This window comes from Cimex lectularius, unplaced genomic scaffold (genome assembly GCF_000648675.2).
Source record: "Cimex lectularius strain Harlan isolate CLEC.00 unplaced genomic scaffold, Clec_2.1 scaffold41, whole genome shotgun sequence".
Lineage (NCBI taxonomy): Eukaryota > Metazoa > Arthropoda > Insecta > Hemiptera > Cimicidae > Cimex > Cimex lectularius.
The window spans coordinates 2,222,859-2,245,954 of record NW_019393011.1 but is presented as its reverse complement, the minus strand read 5'-3'; the positions used below and the strand labels follow the sequence as shown (position 1 = coordinate 2,245,954).

The window sequence follows — 23,096 nt, the reverse complement described above, 5'->3', positions numbered from 1 at the left end:
TATATACTTCATTTTACTTATTAAATCCATTATATTTCGTGGCCCGATTAACCAAATAACTTCTTCCAATGAGTAAACTTTATGTAAGGTATTGGTTGAGACAAAAATAGTCAGTGTCACGAGAGAGATTCGAACCCACGACCTTCGGCCAAATACGCCAACTTCCAACTTCAACCTACCTTTCGAATTTTCCCTCCTGGTAAAATGTCGTGGTTTCGAATCCCCCTCGTGACATTGATTTTTTTATCTTAACCAACATCTTACATAAAGATTTGAAAAATCTTTGTTGTTGTATTGAAAATGACCATTTCTCGATAAATGTTGAAATAATTGTTTATATTTAAAGATAATTACTACTTACTAGAATTGACATGCATGCAATATGTAGATTACAGTTTTCGGAAGATATATTCCATTTTGTACGTTTCTAGAAAAAATTAATTGATTTTTCCTGCAAAAACATTCATTCAATAATCCAATAGAAGAATTGGTTTAAAATCATACTTACCACAGATAATTGTCTTCTTATTCTAAGGCTGTTGTTTTCGGGAAGTCCAAGTGATAATAACATCCGATTATTTTAGGGTTTTATTTTTTAAATTAAAGGTTTGATTTACATATAAATCTCTAATACATATTTTTTCATATACAATTTTGATGACACTTTCGTTTAAAGAGCACCAACTTTGTTGACATTTGTTTTACGTTAAAACTGAATAGTTAGTGTCAGATTGACAATAAAAATTATGAATTTTAATCAGTAAAACATTAACAATCAATAAATAATTTCTGGGTTCACAAAATTTCATATATACATAGATATCGTACATTTATAACTATTGTATTATTCGTTCCTCGAAAATAATACAAACAGGTATAGTTTGTTTTTCACAAATTTGACTATTATACTGAAAAGATTAAATCTAAATGATTTAATATCAATAGAATACAGGACATTGGTATTTACAATTGGACTCTAACAATATAATACATTAACTACATGAAAATTCTAGTTGTAATTTGTAAATGAAAATAAAGGATGAGTGTATTAGTTGTAGAAAAGTGTTTATAGAGCAGTCTGACATTTAACATTGAGTCTACACTAGCGCACTACTTTGAGTAGGCAAATACATATCAGAAACATTTGGAGACCGATTATAAATCATAAACACCATTTTTTATTTACCCATGAAAAATCATAAACAGATATAAATAAACTTACTCATTGTCCCGTTCAAGTCTTAGTCTCTATCTAGACTCCCCTTCTTCTTATATACAGATTCTTCATAAATTAAATAACTTTCACTATATATCTTTTACGTTATGTACACGGAGTTAATTGTATTTTTAAAATAAAACAGTTTCAATTTAGTTTTGATTTCGTATCCTAGCGGAAACGTAGCTGGATGGAGATGGCTAGGAAGAGCGGGTGGAGAAGCGAAAGGCCACATCCTCGGCTGCTACTGCTATTCCCGTGCTGCATCGCCGCTGGGTGTTCTCCTGGGCAAAAGAAAATTCACTAAAAGCGCTGTATTTTATTCAAATTATTATTATAACATTATTATTGAACCACCAATGAAGTAAATTAAATGCGTAATCAACAAAACATATTCTCTCATATGTGTGGTGTTTAGTGACCGTTAGTTAATGATATTTGGAGGTCGTGAGATGCGGTCTGGTGTGACGATCTTTTAGAAAAAGATGTTCTTTATCGTGCCAACGTTTCGATCTTATTGAGTCATCTTCAGGGCCTGGGATTTATAAACATTATTAAAATTTTACAAATACATGTCGGAAGTGAAAATTGGCACGATAAAGAAAATGTTTTTCTAAAACCTATGTCACACCAAACCGCATCTCACGATCTCCAAATGATCTTTCTCTCAAATGTTTATTATCTCTTGTCTTAGTTTTTAAATGAGCATTAACTGTCGTTAGTAATATTGTTATTCTTCATAAAAAAATCATATTAATAAATAAGAAAATTTCTTTAACTTAGTACATAAATTTATTACAATTAATTAAAGTTTTTAGTTAAGATAAAAAAGTCAATGGCACGAGCGGGATTCGAACCCACGATCTTCGGCTTGATACGCCGCTGCTCTACCACTTGAGCTATCGTGACCTCGATCCACTCGGACATCAACTCCCCATCTTAACCCCACCTTATGAGTTTTCCTTCCTTTTTGCCATTTTTCAAATGTCGTGTAATCGGATTGGATTCTCGACGACAAATGAAACGGCCACGGAGAGCATTAGTGAAGTATACTTGATTTTAATTCATTAAATTCACTAATTTCGTGGTCCGCTTGACCAATTAATAATTTACAATTAATTAAGGTATTTCGTTGAGATAAAAAAAGTCAATGGCACGAACGGCATTTGAAGGGACATTTGAAAAATGGCAAAAAGGAGGGAAAATTCAAAAGGTGTGGTTGAGATGGGAAGTTGGTGTCCGAGTGGATCGAGGTCACGACAGCTCAAGTGGTAGAGCAGTGGCGTATCAAACCGAAGATCGTGGGTTCGAATCCCGCTCGTGCCATTGACTTTTCTATCTCAACTAAAAACCTTAATTAATTGTAATAAATTAATTGGTCAAGCGGACCACGAAATTAGAGAATTTAGTATATAAATATAACAGATCCGATACAGTCCAACGTTCGAATCTCAGCAGACCTGAATTCGAACCCAGAGTAATTAAATCAAATAAAAAACTTTAATTTTGTATAAAAGCATTATAATAAATAATTTAGGAAAAAAATATATACACATAATACTTAATAAGTATAGTTTAAGAAGTAAGTTATGGCATTTTCTTTCATAATTCTGATTGTTTTAAAAATACTAATTCTCACACAGTACTGTACATTAAGGTCATTGAATATAAACTAGAATGCTCAAAAATTTGAGTAGTGTCTGGGTAGAGGGAATTTGTCCTTGTGACCAAGTGTCTAGTTGATATGGTGTTGCAGTCATGACAAATCTTTGTAGTGCAGGACTATATTCTAGCCCAAGAAGTCAAAGTTCTCTTTTGAAATAAGAAAACCAAATAAAACAGGTCCACATCACTGCCCCAGGATTCAAAAGCATAATAAGCTGTTATCAGTTGACATTATACAATTGGTTTCAATCTCCTAACCCCAAAACAGCAGTCAGTTTGCACATTAGGAAATATATGACACAGTTAAAAAAGGCTGTAGTGTTGTTGATGATAACGGAATGCTAGGAAATGGTAATTTTGTATTCCAAGTACGGTAGACGTTTGGCTTATTGTACATTATTTTTCCTAGTTCAATTGTCTCGATCCTTCTCTTAGTAATAGGTCATTAACGGCCATTGCTGCAATTCTTTTCCCAGTCTGTTTTAAGCGTTTGCTTACGAGTTTAGTGTTTCTGGAACCTACACTTCTCCTTATATTTTTTTATAGATCCTAGCTTATTATTTGTACACCAAAAATACCTCATTTTTTATAGGTTTTTGAAACAAACGCTTTTTCAATTATTAGTGGATATTTCATTATTTTAATAAATTGACTCGTGTAACAATTTTTTCTGCGTGTTATATATAAAAAATAAAGATGTATACGTGGTTCTCCATGCTATTTTATATTGGCATATTTGAAATTGTTCAAATAGACGGTATCTTCTTAAAGAGGTTCCGAGTAAAAGTAGTGTTCCAACTCCATCAAACCAGTCCTTAGAAGTTGTTACTGGAGGTTAATTTGGTTTCTGCATGATCGCTTCCGAACTGTATTATAACACTGAAACTGCTTTTCATCTTGAGTTGAAAACCTCGCAGGATATCATTTCACTTAGGAATCGTATTATGCACAGAAAACGAAGATATATTTTTGTCCCTTAACAAATGCCGGATGTATAGATACGGCTAACGCGAATTAATAACGATATGAACCTCCTAAATATTGAAATACATAATTTTAGATTGACCGATGAATCAAAATCGGTTAAAATATGTTTATAGCAAAAAACAAAAGAAAGAAGAAAATATTTATTTTTGAATTTTTGACACTCCAATGATTTTGTCATTTGCAATGCATGTCAAAAAATTCCTGATATTGACATAAAACCTAAACGATGTTAGCGTAGGCTAAAATAAGAAATATTCAGCTTTCTAGTGGTTTTAATACTGTTGCATTTGAATACAATTTAAAAGAGTTACGAATGTTTCGGTGGAATACCAGAAATCGAGCAACAAAATAGCCCAGGTATATTTCGCTCAAAAATGTTTATTTTTTATTTGCCATAATGTATTTCTAGTTATTTAGGCGTATATTTCTGGACAGGTGTTTCGTTTTTGCAATTTTTTTTAATATCTAATGACATTTAATACAATCCTTCATATTCTTTTTTATTCTATGTAAATAATAAATCGAATGTGTGGTGGTTAGTGACCGTTAATCGACAATTATTCAGAGATCGTGAGATGCGGTCTGGTATGATGTAGGTATCAGAAAAACATTTTCTTTATCGTGCCAACGTTCCGATCTTTATTGAGATCATCTTCAGGGCCTGAGATTTACAAACATTGTTCAAATTTAACAATACATGTAGGATGTGGAAAAAAGTGAATTTATACAATGCAAAAAATAGAGTAGAAATACTTTGATTGAATATAAAAAATATTTTTTGCATTGTATAAATTCACTTTTTTCCACATTCTGCATGTATTTGTTAAATTTAAACAATGTTTGTAAATCCCAGGCCCTGAAGATGATCTCAATAAAGATCGAAATTTATTAAATTCACTAGTTTCCGTGTTCCGCTTGACGAATTAATATCTTTCAATTAATTAATGTTTTTAGCTGAGATAAAAAAGTCAGTGACACGAGCGGGATTCGAACCCACGATCTTTGGCTAGCTAAGCCGCTCCTCTACCACTTGAGCTATCGTGACACTATAGCTGTTTTTCTGAAACCTACGTCACACCAGACCGCATCTCACGAATTCCGAAAATTATCAAAAATACACAGAAAAACAAAAATTGAAACAAAGTGAAAAGAAATGATTTGGGGATAGAAAAGTGTTACAACTCCACCTCCCAAAACATAAATAAATAACTACATTTAACTACTATTTAGGAATTTAATAATTAAAACCTTTTCGATAAAAAAAGAGCAGAAAAATGTTGAAAAAATATTATAATTATAATTGGGTGACACCAATTTTCCCATGCATGAAAGAAAAGAAAGAAAACAAATAGGAAAATGATAATAAAACTTTAAAAGAGATAGAAATAAACAACTACAATATATTGGTCGATTTGAAAAATATAGGTTTTAGGATTTAGGTTTCTTCGTAATGAAGGCCCTTAAGGACTTCTTAAGAAAAAGGAAAAAAGGATGTTGGGTAAAGCTAATGCACAAACTTTTGGAAAAACTTGTGCCATATTTATTATGGGCGCATTTCATTTTTAAACTAGTATATATTGCTTTTGGAAAAATTAAATAACATTTAATCTTAAATTTTATTATCAATTCTTTGAGGTCCTACAAAGTAATTAAGAAGTGACCTTAAATTTGTGAACGATCTGATATTTAAGCAAAAACTTTGCTAACAATTCACTAATTTCGTGGTCCGCTGACCAATTAATTGAAAAATGGCAAAAAGGAGGGAAAATTCAAAAGGTGGGGTTGAGATGGGAAGTTAGTGTCTGAGTGGACCGAGGTCACGACAGCTCAAGTGGTAGAGCAGCGGCGTATCTAGCCGAAGATCGTGGGTTCGAATCCCGCTCGTGCCATTGACTTTTTTATCTCAACTAANAGAAATCGTGAGATGCGGTCTGGTGTGATGTAGGTTTCAGAAAAACATTTTCTTTATCGTGCCAACGTTTCGCTCTTTTATTGAGATCATCTTCAGGGCTCAATAAAAGATCGAAACGTTGGCACGATAAAGAAAATGTTTTTCTGAAACCTACATCACACCACACCTCATCTCACGATATCTGAATTACTATCGATTAACGGTCACTAATCTCTACACATTCTTCCTTTAATTGATAGTTTTCCATTTCGATTTAATTGGCGGGATTAAATTTATACGGTTAGATTTATGTTATTTAGTCTAGGAGTAAGAGAGAAAAATGGCCTGAACCAATATAAAAATAGTTCTTTTTCTGCACGTATTATCGGCTTTTTTATTTAATACAAAAAATAAAATATCTGTCCAGAATAGATCAATTCAATGATAAGGCGGTACAATAATAACCTAAAGCATAATTTTGTCAGGTTTGACCCTTTACTGTTTTTTAATTTAATTGGAATTTTTCCAATTTGAATTTATTCAGTTTATAAATTACTTTAATATTTTCTGTATTAACGATTTTGTTTCATGCCAATTTATTAATAAATTCTGATTCTTAATTTCCTTTCTCAGACATTTAAAACAAAATAGTTTGATTAACATAATTCGAAATGTTGCCAGAAGTTAACATTGGTCTGAAACCGATGCGTAATTTAGTGTATTAGCGACAATCTCGTAATCTAGTACAACAAACTGTAAACTAGACATGACGTAGAGTTGAGGTTTGTCTTGTGAATGAAGGAGAATTAGGAGATAAGGAAATGAGTGATACATCCTTTAATAGGCTGTCTTATAACTCTAGTAAGAACATAAATATAACAATTAAATTATGAGCTGTATAAGAACTTGTTACTGTTAATAACTTAATTAGATTAATATTTTAAACTTATTTAGTTGTAGAATATCTTTCTCAATGATAAAAACCTTCGTTTATTTTTTTGGAGTTCATTTCATGTAAAGTTCGATAACTAATTGTGCCATCAAATGAAGTGATACTTTCGCTTTAATATATAGATTGAAATTATTCTAGTTTTTCAATTTTTAAAAACTATTGTTACGTTTGTAATAAATTTATATTTGGCTATTAGATAAAAATGAAATGATTGTACACTTAATACATCACAAATTATATACATTTTTTTTCATATTACCCAAGTCTAAAATTCCGAGAGCGACGTTAAGAATCGAACCAACGACTACTGGGTCTTCCATGCGAGAGTATGTAAGTAATAATTTAATATCAAAAAATAAATATATGTAGATGTGGTAGGAGAGAGTATTATGGTGGTATTGAGAGAAAAACTATAAAAAGGAAAAAGACGGAGAGGAAGAGAGAGAGAGAGAGAGAGAGAGAGAGAGAGAGAGAGAGAGAGAGAGAGAGATTGATTGATTGATTGATATCGCTTTATTTACCTAATCTCTCAAGATTTGGTCTCAAGGGCACTCTTCCATCTAAAGAGAAGTACAAAGGTGAGAGAGAAAAGAGAGGAGAGACAGAGAAGAGAGGAGATGGATAGATAGATAGAGATAGAGATAGAGATAGATAGATAAATAGAGAGAGAGAGAGCGAGAGAGAAAGGGAGCAAGAGAGAGAGAGAGAGAGAGAGAGAGAGAGAAAGAGAAAGAGAGAAAGAGAGCGAGAGAGAGAGTGAGAGAGAGAGGGAGCAAGAGAGAGAGAGAGAGAGAGAGAGAGAGAGAGAGAGAGAAAGAGCGAGAGAGAAAGAGAGAGAGAGAGAGAGCGAGAGAGAAAGGGAGCAAGAGAGAGAGAGAGAGAGAGAGTGAGAGAGAGTGAGAGAGATAGAAAGAGAAAGAGAAAGAGAGAGAGAGTGAGAGAGAGAGAGAGGGAGAGAGAAGGGAGAGAGAGAGAGAGTGAGAGAGAGCAAGAGAGAGATAGGGAAAGAGAGATTGATTGATTGATTGATATCGCTTTATTTACCTAATCTCTCAAGATTTGGTCTCAAGGACATTCTTCCATCTAAAGAGGAGTACAAAGGTGAGAGAGAAAAGAGAGGAGAGACAGAGAAGAGAGGAGATAGATAGATAGATAGAGATAGAGATAGATAGATAAATAGAGAGAGAGAGAGAGCGAGAGAGAAGGGAGAGAGAGAGAGAGAGAGAGTGAGAGAGAGAGAAATAAATAAAATGAAGGATAGAATGATAGACAGACGTGTAAAAAGAAAGATAAAAGGAGAGAGAAAGAATAGATAAATAGATTGAGATAGACATTAATAGATAGTTAGAAAAATGTCGTGATGGAAAACGAAGCAATTAAACAATTTGTTCAATAATTCATACCATTATATATCGTGGTCCGATTGACCAAATAACTTCTTTCAATTAATTAATCTTTATGTAAGGTATTGGTTGAGATGAAAATGTTAGTGTCACGAGGGGATTCGAACCTTCGGCTCAATACGCCGCTGCTCTAACCAGTTGAGCTATCGTGACTTCGATCCATTCGGACACCAACTTCCCACCCCAACCTACCTTTCGAATTTTCCCTCCTTTTTGCCATTTTTGAAATGTCGTGTAATCAGGATTTGATTCTCAGCGACAATGAAATGGCCATGGAGAGCTTTAGTGAAGATATATTTCGTTTTACTTATTAAATCTATCAAATTTCGTGATCCGATTGACTAAACCACTTCTTTCAATTAATTAATCTTTACGTAAGGTACTGGTTGAAATGAAAAAGTTGGCACTAACATTTTCATTTCAACCAGTAGCTTACGTAAAGGTTAATTTATTGAGTAAATTTTCCCGCGTCTCATTTCATCAATATATTTTTATAAATTAACAAAAACGATATATCTTAGTGGTAAGATTTTTATTTGCAAATTGGTTTTGAACAGTTATAAAAAATAATCAAGCTTGTCAGGTTGGGATGCCGTTTCGATATAAGGGTCTTTACACGCTATCCATCTTCGGGCAAACATTAAAACGGTGACATCTTACTCAACCCGATCCGATGTTGCTGAGCATCCATCAAAATTTAATTTGTAAGGAGCCATTTTAACGTTAACCGTTAATGGTTTAAAAAAAATCTATATAAAGAGAGTACGTGCTAAAAAGTATTTAGCTTGGCGATGTAAAACATTCCCGCTTAATAAAACATGGTCTGAAAAACAAAACATTCTTTTAAGGCCCAAAAGAAGAACCCAGGCAGTAATCGATCTGTTTATTACTAATAATCCTTTATATATTAACAATTTCCAATGCTTTGATACTCCGTCTGTTTCTGCTCAGAAGATGTTCTTAGTAACAGTTTGTCTTCCATCCTTTAAGTTTACCCGTCGGTACATCAATTGTAGTAAATTACATTCTATTTCATCTCAATTTGTCATTGAATCCTGTTCAAAATTAAATTGGGATCCCACATTCAATGCCACAAATGTTAATGGTTAACCATCCTAAATAATAATTTCCTTTTTTTTTGTTTTGAACTAAGTGGCTTTATTAGCGAAGATTCTCACCCTGCTACGCCTTGGTTTTCTCACACAATTAAATTTACTATTAAATCTCGTGATTCAGCCTAAAACAAATGGAAATTCACCAGGGGTCCATTGGACCTAATCTAGGTTTAAAATTCTAAGGTATAAAGCGAGATATCTAGGCCGCAAATCACAGGACGTTTCATATACTGTCCGATCATATTTTACCACCTATGTCCCATTAGAACAACATTAGAAAACTTGGTCTTAAAAACAAAGTCGATAGTTTTCATTTTTGCCCTGATGTTAATGAATTAAACTCATTTTTGCTTCCATTTCTTTTTCCCTGTAAACTAAAATTCCATTTCCTGCTCATTTAGATCACCGTAAATAGTCCTTTAGTTTTTCAAATATTACTCACGGAAATGTTTTAGAAGCCATCCTTTCAATTAACTAACGCTATAGGTTCCGATCTTACTCCTACTATATTCATAATTTTCTCTTCCTGTTACTTTAAAATACATAACCCAAATTTCAATTTCTCTCTCACCTTATTCTTTTTTCTTCCGCCTAGAAGGAAGCCCTAATAAGTGCACTACCTAAGAAACCTAAACCCACTTGCTAGTGACTACCGCCCTATTATATTTTTGGGAAGATTTTATTTAAACAAACATCCTTATTTATTGACTCCCATGCCTTTACACCCCCATGCCTTTTCAATTCCATTCAATCCGAAAATTTCTAAGTTGTGAAACAGCCCTTCTCAAAGTCTCAGATTTTATTAGCCTAGGCATTAATTGTACATTGAATGTAAGGGTTCCATTATTGTTCTACTTGATTTTTCTAATGTTTTGGTTAAGTAAGTCATAATTTTTTTTATTTTGAAACTGACGCATCTTTTTGTTTTTCTTCTACTACTACTAATCTCATTTCTTCCTGTCTTTCTGACAGAACTAAGTAAGAGAGTTAAAAATTCAAATTCTATCTTCTCTTCTCTCATAATTGCCGCTGGTGTACCCCAAGGCCTTATTCTTAGACTTATACTCTTTTTCATGTTTCTAAATGATTTTCCTTGCCCTTAATTTCTCCCAATTTTATTTTTATGCTTACGACACTCAGGTTTTCATTCAATGTTTTTAGCAACATCTCTGAAGCTATCTCTCTGCTCAACCGCGATCTTCATTCTCTTAACCAATGATCAACAAATACTTTTTAAAAGGATAGTTCCTACTCACAGTAAGTTGTTTTGCAACGATCCAGATTTCGAGCCTTTTAGCTCATCATCAGGTTGAAGGACTTCTACAACCACGTCTCTCGACATGAATTGCCAAAGTGAACCTCTGATACCTCAGCCAACGCGACGTTCCAATTATCAGCTGATTTTTTTCAATGACGCTCAATTTGAACGTGCGAAACGCGGAAATTATAAGACAAATAAATATTAGAATAATAAATACTTAATATTACTATAAATTACTATAAAAATAATAACAATTAAAATAATTAGGTTAATTATTTGGATGTTTGATATTATTTATGTACATATTTAAAATGGGAGGTAGATCAAAATCTGTTATATTATTAATGCATTTATCACCATGTTCAATTTTACATTTTTTAATTTCAAATTTCTCAAACCAATCTAGTTCTTTCCCTTTGTTGAAACTATATAACACTCTTGTATTTAAATTTGAATTGAAATTATGTTTTGTTTCTTTTAGATTTTCCTTAAATTCCGAAAATTGCTCGATTTAGGCAAGTGTTCTTTTACTCTTGTTTTTATTTCGCTACCACTTTGTACTATATATTTAATATCACAATCATTACAATTGAGTTGGTAAACCCCACTTTTTGGCAAGTTTTGGGGTTTACCAACTCAATTGTAATGATTGTGATATTAAATATATAGGACAAAGCGGTAGAGAAATAAAAACAAGAGTAAAAGAACACTTGCCTAAATCGAGAAAATTTTCGGAATTTAAGGACCATCTAAAAGAAACAAAACATAATTTCAATTCAAATTTAAATACAAGAGTGTTACATAGTTTCAACAAAGGGAAAGAACTAGATTGATTTGAGAAATTTGAAATTAAAAAATGTAAAATTGAACATGGTGATAAATGCATTAATAATATAACAGATTTTGATCTACCTCCCATTTTAAATATGTACATAAATAATATCAAACATCCAAATAATTAAACTAATTATTTTAATTGTTATTATTCTTATAGTAATTTAATAATATTAAGTATTTACTAGTATAATATTTATTTGTGTTATAATTTCCGCGTTTCGCACCTTCAAATTGAGCGCCATTATAAAAATCAGCTGCTAATTAGACCGTCGCGTTGGCGGAGGTATCAGCAGGTTCACTTTGGCAATTCATGTCGAGATGTGGTTGTAGAAGTCCTTCAACCTGATGATGAGCTAAAAGGCTCGAAATCCGGATCGTTGCAAAACAACTTACTGTGAGTAGAACTATCCCTTTAAAAGGTATTGGACACCACACTCACTCCATCATTTATCATTTCTAATGATCAACAAATACTGGCGTTCTTTTAAACGCTGACAAATCCCAGTCCTTATTAATTTCCAATAAAACAATTAGTACTGGTTGCCTATCCTCTCCTCATATCAACGGCTCCCATATTAATTTTTATCCTAAAGTAAATCTCGGCGTTATTTTTAACTCCAAGCCGGCATGGAAATGGCCATGTTAGCTCTATTATTAAAAAGATCTACTCAATTCTCTTCGCCGCCTCAGCTTTTTCCCTCTACAGAAAACTAGATTACTATTAATTCCTTATTAACTCCTTAATAATTCCTTTATTGCTTAACATTCCTGCATTAGCTTATGATCTTAAACTAAGGGATCATATTTCATCCTAAATTAATGTCTTCAGCAAACTTAACATTCTAAGCATTACAATTAACTGGTCAAGCGGACCACGAAATTAGTGAATTCTAAGCATTTACAAATTTATAGTTTTAATATATACATTTAAAATTAAATCAAATAAATGTCCTCGATATCCATTAATTAATTTCCTTCATTCCTTATCCAAATATATCATATCCCAAGCGTTCAACACTTTTCTAAACCTTTAGCCTCATCCTTCAGAATTACAGGGTCAAGACTATGAAATTTACTTCCTCGGGAAGTGCGTTCTGCTTCCTCGCTGGTTTGTTTCAGGTCCATTGCATCTGAGTTTTTAAAAACGACATGAATCATCTTCTACTCTTCCCTCTTCCTTTACGTTTTCCCGTTTCCTTTGTTTTCTCTTTCTGCTTGTATTTCATGATGTGGTTTCATCATTCGATTATAAATAATTAATATTTAAAAACTATAGTATTTTCATTATTGTTTTATATATTTTATTATTACTGTTATTATTAATTATTCAGAAATCGTGAGATGCGGACATATGTCATAATTTAGACCGCATCTCACGATTTCTGAATAATTATCGATTAATGGTCACTAACCACACACACTGTTATTATTATTAATTTTTAAGGGCGTTTTAACGCATTTCACGCCCTAACATCCAAACATTCTATCTTATGATAGTTATTATCCCTTCTGAGTGGCGTCGGTGGCCGCAAGGTTTAGTCTTGACACGGCGCTCATCTCTGTAAGGTAAAGGTCCCGGGTTCGAATCCAGCGGCCCTGCATTCGAACCCGACATACTTACAAATGGGCTTTTTTTCAAAAACACCGGCACCCTGAGGACCTCTGCTGTTGCAAACCCTCGTAAAAAAAAAATAAAAAAAATAAATAAAATATTATTTTGACAGGGGCATCCGACAGCTTGGTCATTTCAGCCCCTAAGCACTAACAAAATACCCCTACACACTCAAAACACAATCACACCAATAAATACATTCATATCTATATACATTGATCGCACTCATACTGTTTGGTGGATGTAGTATATATTATTATTATTGCTGATATTATTATTATTATTATTATTTTATGATGTTTATAAAATTTAACTTATTTTCAACATAAATATATGTAAGCGGCATAATGCCCTATTTGAACCTTCAAAATAAATAAATAAATACTGATTAATGAATATTGTTACGATAAGTTTTGTTAAACAAATATTTTTAATATTTTCTTTCTATAACAGATTTGATTTAAATAGAATTATAAATAATTATTTAAAAGGCTTTCGAAAAAAAAGAATGTATGTACGTAAAGACTGTGTTTACTTCAGTTGGCGAATATTAAAAGTAGTACTGCTTGACCTCACGTTAAAAGCTTTTTGCCAAAGAACTTTCATCGAGCACAAACATCAGAGAGGCCTTTTCTGAATATACAGTACATACACGTCTGTAACTTTTCACCACGTCTTTTATTTATGTTGGAATGCCTTTCTTAGTTCATTCTTGGAAATATTTATGAATAGGAAAAGGTTTTTTTTTGTTATAGGGCAATTTCATATACCGTTCCAGCATCCAATGATTAAAAACAAATCTCTGCAGAGTACAAAGTACTTCAAAACGGGTATGGAATTAAGACTAAAGAGACTAAAAGACTGGCTTTAAGGGAAGATATTAACAATTAAAAAAAGGAAAAAAAGATAGAACAGAATGCTTTTTTTGTACAGGCAAAAATAAGAAGAATAATACAAATCATAATTTAAATAAGGTCGTAAGTTTTTTTAATATACTTATTGTAGTTATTACCAATTTCAAATTTCTACCTGTTAAGTGTGATAAAACAAAATTGATAAAAAATGGTCAAACTCGAATGAAAAAGATGTATTTTGTTTTTTAACTTTCTGGTTAAAAAGCTTGCTGAAAAGTTGACCTTTCCACTAGCCGTATTAATTAATTAGTGTATTGAGACATAAACAACACAAATTAAAAAAAAATGTAATAAATTAGATGTGGAATAAAATGCCCTTAGGAATAAAGGCGTGGAAGGGAATTTGAAAATGGTTCTTTGGAAACTAAAGCTACTACTTAACTATCTACTTTAAAGAGGCAAAGGTGTTCGGTCATAATCTTCTATTAAAACATGTTTCTTGCAGTTATAAAAGAAATTCGGACTTACGTCTGATATGCAAGAATTTCGAACTTTTTGTAAATTTTGTTCATATGAAATTTTTGTTTACCATTTTTGTATAAGCAATATTACATTGTAATTCCCAAATACATATAAATTACATTGCCTATGCTTGAATACGATTTTTAAAATGTTGGATAAGTTTAAGTTTTTTTAAATCTTACTACTTAATAAAGCTCATAGACAGAGGCAACCAGAAAACATACTTTCCTAACAATATTTATCATGATTTTATATTGATTGATTTCGTGATTTCAATAAAAGACAAAATAGACAACTTATGTAAAAACCGTATAGTATATAAAGTTGTGAGTTCGTGCAAAGAAATTTATGTTTTTAATTTAATACAGCTGAAGAGGAAGAGCGGACATTGTGATTTCTTATGTCTCCTTTAATGGAATATAACAAATAGAAAGATAAAAAAATAATAAAACAATTTAATGAAGGAAAATAACACCTTTTATTATATTATATTAAAATATTATCAATTTTAGATAATATAGTTTTTCTTAAAATAGGCTTTAGAAAGAAAAGAATAATCGTGAAATTCCATACGTACAATTTTACAGAAGCACAGCTTCGTCAATTCTCAACCAATCATCTTGATTTTGTTTAGATAAAAAAAAATTCCAATTTATAAATTCGAGAGAAAATTATTCGTAAGATTCGTACTCTTTGTAATTTTCTTCATATGAAGAATGAAAAATTTCAATTCAATATATAAATTACATTGCAAACGCTGAATACGACTTGTAGGTTGTCATTTCTGTAATACCCTGTATAAAAATTATGTGTTCAATCAAAAATTACGTGTGTGTGTGTGTGTGTGTGTGTGTGTGTGTGTGTGTGAGAGAGAGAGAGAGAGAGAGAGAGAGAGAGAGAGAGAGAGAGGGAAAGGGAAAGAAAAAGAGAGAGTGAGAGAGAGGGGGTGAGAGAGAGGGAGAGAGAGCGAGAGAATAGAGTGTTATGATTACATTTACTTTTTCAATTAAATTAAATGATTTCTATTAATATTAATAAACATTTATTACCTAAAACAAGCAATCAATTTTACTTAATAAACACAAACTTAAGGAAGGTGAATTTAAGCGGATTTAATTTAAAAAAAAGTAAAATTTGAAATTAAGGATATTAACCTTGTTTGCTTTTTCACTGTCAGGTTATTACATATTTACAGAGGTATGTAAGGTTTCAAGACGAACGTGCTTAGCGAAACTTAACGGTTTGTTAAATAGTACGCAATACGAAAATTGTTGTCTCTTGTTCCTTAATTATGAGCATATCGATAAATCAAAGTTAACTGCCTAGTCGCGCCCGGATTGTACAATAAATTGTTCCAGTCTCATATCGTGCTAACCGAGGCGGTAATTCACTTTTACCCGTTCAGTCTATGCAAATAATGATCTACAGTGAATCTCAGCCCCCATCTTCACCCACTTTAGAATTTACTACTCCCTTCTAATTATAGGCTCGAAAGGTAAAACGTATTACCTTATGAATTTCGTCTCAAGACAATTGTTTCCAATTGTCTAATATGTGAAGAAAAGAAGTGAAATGCGATATGACGGTTGTTTACGTGAAATCAATATATTACATACTTGTTAAAACGTAATTGATAACAGTAAAGTATATGTTATAAAACTGATGAGTTGGTGTTTAATGTAATGGCTTGTTAATGATAAATAATTACCTTTGTATAATGGGAATATCTCAAATTTTATCGCTTGATGAATATTAACGGACCCCTTGGAGACATCAAACGGACGTAAAACGGTAATCACTTACCTAACGAGTTGGTAAAAAAAGCGTTTCCGAAACTAACTGGGACTTGAGAAAACTCGTTGGTGATATATTTTTTTGACCTAATTACGGTTAGGCCCTTACCAGGATTAGCGCCATATATCCTGCTGTACGAAGACGGGTCTGTTCAATAAGTTGTCTCCCCGGCGATAAATGGTATGTATGGCGAAAATGAACCGAAGGGGAGTGCTTGTTTTGTGGTCAGGTCGGACAATAAGGGTAGTGAGGAGTGTCACCTGCGGTTTACCGACCTTCCAGATCCCTTTACTGCCAACATGTATAATTGTCCGTGTCAAATAAACATTACGGAATGTAAATTTATGTAAGAGTTGACCCAATTCCTTTATCTTAACAACTTGTTTCTCTGCCAACAAGAGATAATTCTTATGTGTGAAAAAACAAAGAAAATATAATTGTTTTTATGTTAAAATATTATATTATAGAATAATAAGCCATATAGTAAACAGACACACTCTTGAAAATATACGGAAGTGTTATACTACGAGATTTACTGGAATATATTATTAATATTTTATATTAATCAATTTATTTGTTAACTCTAAAGTAAAATTCCTGTCAAACCATTAATTTCACATTGATTATTATATTCACAAAACTTGTTAATTTTAGGTTTCACCTTCTGGTCAATTAAGTGGTATTATTAGTCTAGTTCAAACAGAAGTTTAGGAAGCAAGTTCTTAGGGCTTAGTTCTTTTAAGCCTTCTCACAGTGCCGTCGATACTATGTTTCCGTTTATATTGTTTGCACAGTCTGTGATTTTACGGTTTGTAAAATTGATTTTATACGCAACAATGTCTCCATTTGTCAAAACCTGGTTGCTCATATTTTACATTTTTTTGTTGTTACTTTTCACTGACAGAGCTATCGTGTCATCCGCGATTTGTTGGTGACAGGTCACTGGTATAATCCACATATAGGATTGGTCCTAGGATGCTTCCTTGCGGTACATCAGCCTATGTTTCTAAAATCTCAGAGTATTCGTTCTTTTGCTTTACACAGAGAGCTCTTTCTTTCTGAGAGCTAGGAGCAGAAAATGTTGTACATACTGGGAAGATATTTTAAGGTGTATGTATGAAGCTTTAAAGTCAGATTTTATCGGAGGCTTGAGATATGTCCAGAAAATCACCGAAAGTAACGATGAATCTGTATGACAAAACGTCATTCCGTGGTTTACCAGGCTCCGATCATTGTGATTTTGCCTAACTTCTAGATTCGAGGAAAATCTTCTAATTTTATTGCCACTTTAAATAAATTGGATAGTTTTATAATTGTTTTTTTGGTAATTGGGTATTTAAATCCTGAAGTCTTTATTGAGTTTATATTTCATTTTATTTCATGAACAACTTCTTATCAAGTAACAAATTTAATTATTTCTTCTAAAAGTGTGGTTTCAACAAATAAGGCATCACATGAGACTCCATTTGGCTTACAATTTTATTTACAGAATTTGTTTTATGTAATTTGCAAAAAAAATTATGCCGTGGTTTATTTGTGCCCTTTCACATCTATTCTGAGTTTTAATTCTCCTAAGTGCGTAATAGGTCTTTTAAATATTTAACAGCTTGCAAAAGCGCGTAATCCACTATTTTATCTTGTGTTAGGTTTCCAAGATAGCTGGTTTCAAGATAAAAATTTCCTCAATTTTTAACGGTCTCGTTTTGGTTTTGGTATAAAGTTGTTCTGGTGAGTCCCAGGATTGCTGCCAGTTTATTGTTTATTGCTGTTGATTTACTGTCTATCTTTTTATTTTCGTACAGATTTGTTTTTATCGAATTGTTTGTATTTGCATTAACATTTTTAGAGACTAGTTGATCTTTGGCTTTCTCTTGTGAGGGGGTGGGAGTGAGGTTGGAGGTGTGGGAGGAAGGATAGAGGGAGCGAGTGAGAGTGAGAGTGAGTGAGTGAGTGAGAGAGAGAGAGAGAGAGAGAGAGAGAGAGAGAGAGAGAGAGCGAGAGAGCGAGAGAGAAAGAAGGTATGTGGGTACGTATGTACGTGTGTGTGTACAAACTGACTGTACATAAATGAAATAGTGTCCATGCATTTTTAAACATAATGCATAAAACAAAAAACGCAGTGTTAGTATTTTCAAATAAGTTTAACACCCGACCGCAACTCACGATATCTGAATAACTATCGATTAACGGTCACTAATCTCTACACAAAATTTTCAAAAAATAAAAAACCATCTTGTTTCTTTCTTTTCTTTGTCACTCAGACACATCTTTCAGAAAAAATTCAAGTGTTATGCAGTTACTGGTATTGAATTCTCATATCACGAAAACCTTTTATCAATCATAAATTATTCCTTGATTGAAAAAACTTTCTACTTAAATAAAAAATGAGTAGAAATTAATACACAAATAAATCAATATTACAGATTGATTGATTTATGCATTAATTTTTCCTTTAGACAAATAGCAATTGGTAGAAATGATGAAGGTGGGGTGAGTATGTAGATTCACATTTTGTAAATGATGGGTCTACTCTCAGATTTATTGTTTACAACGTTCAGGATTTCCAGGATTAAACGATCATCATCAGGTTGAAGGAGTTACAAACACGTCTCTCGACATGAATTGTATGGGTGAACCCGCCGATCAACCGCCAACGCGACGTTCCAATTTGAAATTTCTCAAACCAATTTAGTCCCCTCCCTTTGTTGAAACTGTATTACAATGTTGTATTTAAATTTAAATTTATTTCATTTGGATGGTTCTTAAATTTACAAAATTTGTTCGATTTGGGCAATTGTTCTTTAACTTTTGTTTTAATTTCTCTGCCATTTTCTCATATATTTATCTTTAATTCAGCAGTACAATTAAGTTTGTAAACTACGCTTGTTGACAAGTTGTCAACCTTGTATCTAGATTTTGAGAGGATGTTTCTAAGTGAACTGAAGTTGTGAAGTGAAGGAAGTTCTAAAACTTGCTATAAACCTCGTTTAAGAATATTACTTACCATTTCTGATAGCTCTTCAAAGTATGGCAAGCAACGAAAACCTGATGATTCATTTGTTGAGAGATGGCTGAGTACGATTGTTGCTTCTTTTAATGTTATTTTTTTATTAACAACCTTTCGATAACTATTTCTTTATATCCCTTGCTTTTAGCTTTTAATTGATTGCAATTTCTTTTATAATTAAAATTTCGAGTTTTTAAAACCAGATGTTGTTAGCAACTAATCTTTGAGTAGCATTTACAAAAAGTGAATAGCAATTGCTGTTAAAATTTTCTAAAAATACATATATCTAATATATATTTATACAACATGACGTCTTTCAAAAGTCTTTGCATTTCAATGTATTGTTTGTTTATTATTAAAAAATTACACTTTATTAAAACATAAATAAAACACAAATAAAAGAAATTAACATAAAACTGAGAAAACATTATAATTTTAAACGTAAAAACAATAAATTCATGACATGTATAAAAATATTATTAGCAAATAATAGCTGAATATGTAAGATAAATAGGTTAGTATTGTACTTTATTTTAATTTTCAATTTCTTTTTTGTCGAGATTCAGCTTTCTTTTTGCTAGGAGTCGTATTGAGGTATCTTACAAACAAAACATACTTTGTTATATTGTGAAAACATACATTGTACAAGCCTGAGAGGCGGAAACATTTCCAAATAAACGTCTTCTCATTTTATGCTCTACATAATGTACAATACAATAAAACAACGACTGTTTTCCTGTGCAATGAGGCATAATTATTTTCCCGTATGTATAATTATTTTATACAAGTTGTATTTATTTGTGTAAATAATTTGCTTTAACGTAGAATTGCCTACATACTTTATTTAAAACGATTAAAACATTTCTCTCTAATGAAACGCATGGAAAGCTTTTTAACCATTTTAGAAAAATAAATAAATTTTTCGATTGCTTGAATTTTTTCTCGAAAGTAATTATTAATTTATAGGATATTTATCAACAAGATTTTTCATCCGTTTATTAAAGCAAAATTGAAATTAATGACATTGGTAATTCAAATTTGACAAGAATAATTAGCTCATTGTGGTTTTAATAAACGCTTAATTTTAACGTAGAAAGGGAAATTTCTTAACTCAAATCTTGTTTCTGTGATGAAGGAAGTAAAGGATTAACTGAGCAAGCGGTTGTGAATGGCGCGTTGTCAATTTCCACAAGTTTCAAAACTTGTAACATATTCTGGCTTCAGTGCTTCCTCCTTTTCCAATTTCCATTCACTTTATTGATGACTATGTGATGTAATCATCCTAGTCTATTTTTTACCAGTATAAATCTTGTGATTCTGTACAACTGACAATTTTATTTAGTTTAACAGGGTGGAAAGCTGGGTATGTCTAACCATGTTTTTCTCAGAAACTGTCACTGAATAAAAGAAATTTATAATGTTCTATTTATATGAAATACTTAAAATTGAAAATATTTATTCAACTTTTCCCGCATAATGTTGAAATTTTAATTAGGATATTTATTGCTTTCGTATACATTTATAAAAAATCCAATACTAGGTACATTTTGGGTGAATATATATACTGATTGGATGTTCATATAATAATGTAGTTTGAAAGGTTTACGGGCTTTGTTTTCAAAAAATTGTCTCAAACTTCCAATACAGCCGCCTTGAGCTTGGATTGGATTAAGGTCCGGACTTCTTACAGGGTATGTATGCCTGTGCTGTCCAGGTGTTCAGAAGCACATATTGTCTTATCATGTTATCACACATAAACAATGATTCAGGGCATATGAAAGGCATAAAAGGCACTCCATGATCTTGGTGGATGTTATCCAAACATGTAAGGAATTCAGTTTTGCTGGATTGGTACCAACTTGGTGACAAGCCTAACATGATAGACCCCTCCTTCAAATGTCACATTTTATTGTTCAGCACTGATTATCTTTTTTCTGGTATTCTTCAAACTCTTTCACGGCTATCTGGATATTGGGGTAAACCGAACTTTTCTTCATCCGTCGATGGTTCATGATTGATGAGTGCAAGGAGGCCTTTCACGACCCTTTTTGATATGAGATTTGACTTTCTCATTCTTCTTCTAACAGTTGACTCTGATTAATATTCCGAATACCAGCGATCAAGTTTTTAAAGACAGAAACTGTTGAATTCCTCTTCCGAATCGGTTCAACGTTTATAAATCTGTCGTCTGTGGGATTGGTGATTTATTTACAATAATGCTATTTCAATTGTAGGATAAATATTTCGCTTCTTGAAGGAGAATTTTGATTGATTCATCGCAGCGCAAACGATTTATTATTATATAAACAAATTTAACAAAGGGAAGAAAATATAGAAATTACTACCCCGGGCTAACCGAAAGTAAACACTGACTGAAGGGAACATTGAAATGAACCGAGAAAAAGCTTTGGTCCGACGTTTATTGGTAAAAAGTGATTAATAATGATATGATTAATCTCCATTGTTTCTCTTGGAACCAATTATATTACTAGAAATATAAACCAAACTCGGATTAAGGTCAAAAACTATAAAAATATCAAGATTTATAGGCGTCGTAATTCTTTTGATTGTTTATTGTTATACTAAAATGTGTACATAATCAAAATACAACGAGGTTTATCCAGGGATATATAGAATATTAGAATTTTAAAGCAACACTTTAAAAAAGGACAGAAGAGATAGAAAAGATAAATGGTGGAGAGTGTGTATTGTTCAATCTTTTTAAAAAGAATTTGTACGTTTGATAAACGGCCCAACCTTGGGAATGAATCTGTCTGTGTAAAAACTTCGTTCTTTCACCTAAGGAATGAAACTGTACAATCATGGGGAGGAATCTGTCGAACCGGAATGAAAACAAGGCGTTGGTTATATTTTTAAACAAAGCAATCAAGCCTCGAGGTATGGTATAATTTTGACGCCGGCCGTTGATGATAAATATGGATACAAAGAAATCCGGATAGTTGAAAACAACTTACTGTGAGTAGGAACTAGCTTTCTAAAACTATTAAAAAAGACGTTCTTCGAAGATTTGAAATATGTTTATTTAAAAACTTAATTTTCGCTAATTTGTTGAAGTCGTGAGGAGCAAGAATGAGGTAGTTTAGAAAAACACTTTTCTTATATTTTTGCCGACGTTTCGACCTTTACTCGGGTCATCTTCAGGGCCTGGGTAAATTAAAAAACATATGTTCATTGGAAAAATACAATTTAAGAAATAAATTGTATTTTTTCCAATCAACACATGATTTGCAATTTACGCAGGCCCTGAGGATGCCCCGAATAATGGCCGAAACGTCGGCAAAAAAATAAAAGAAGTGTTTTTCTAAACTAACTCATTCTCGACTGCCCCTCACGACTTCAACACATTATGAAACAACGGGTTATTAAGAAACACACATTAGTTTTTGCTATTTCTAGTTTTTTGAGAAAAAATGATTAAGATACCTTAGTCTGCTCAGTGTTTTTAATCAAGGCATATTTCGTATGATAGAAACATTTATTATTTATTTATACAAATAAGTCTTATTTCTCAAGCACTAGTAGTTTTTGATAAAAATCAATAAGCGCAAAAAGAAACATTTATTATATAATGCTACTTGCAATAATCTACACTTAATGTATAAACATAAATGTAAAATAATACATTACCATTCAAAACGTGAACTAATACGCTTGCGGCATGGGAGCTTGACGGGGCACATGTATAATTGCCAGAATCAGCTGGAAGAGCTCTTGCGATCAGCAGCCTTGAGGTCCGCGTCTGCTTCTCTGTCAGCACGGAAATGCCTCCCCTTTGTGAATAATTGATTACGTTGTTACCTCGATACCAGTAAATGAATGACGGAGGCTCCGGTGTTTCTCGGACCACACAGGTCAGGTTGATATCGCTCCCGCTTTTGATGTATATCTCGCTTTTGCCCAATATCTCAGCTTGAGACACTGAAACAAAATAAGATTGAACGGTTAGATTAAAAAAAAAA

General features: G+C 32.3%; 1 protein-coding gene across 3 annotated transcripts in view; it reads right to left on the bottom strand.

Annotated features, from left to right (window-relative positions):
• Positions 1-588: 588 nt before the first annotated feature.
• The window catches only part of LOC106663794 (hemicentin-2), a 653,163-nt gene continuing 630,655 nt past the window's right edge, over positions 589-23,096 (bottom strand). For 2 of the 3 annotated variants that reach the window (XM_024229781.1, XM_024229784.1), the window contains 2 exons: positions 22,765-23,055; positions 589-1,500 (listed from right to left, as the gene is read on the bottom strand). In XM_024229781.1, the coding sequence (XP_024085549.1) occupies positions 1,388-1,500; positions 22,765-23,055 (404 nt within the window). In that variant the 3' untranslated portion in view covers positions 589-1,387. The remainder of the gene's footprint in view (positions 1,501-22,764; positions 23,056-23,096) is intronic. The other variant, XM_024229783.1, reaches the window with a different exon arrangement.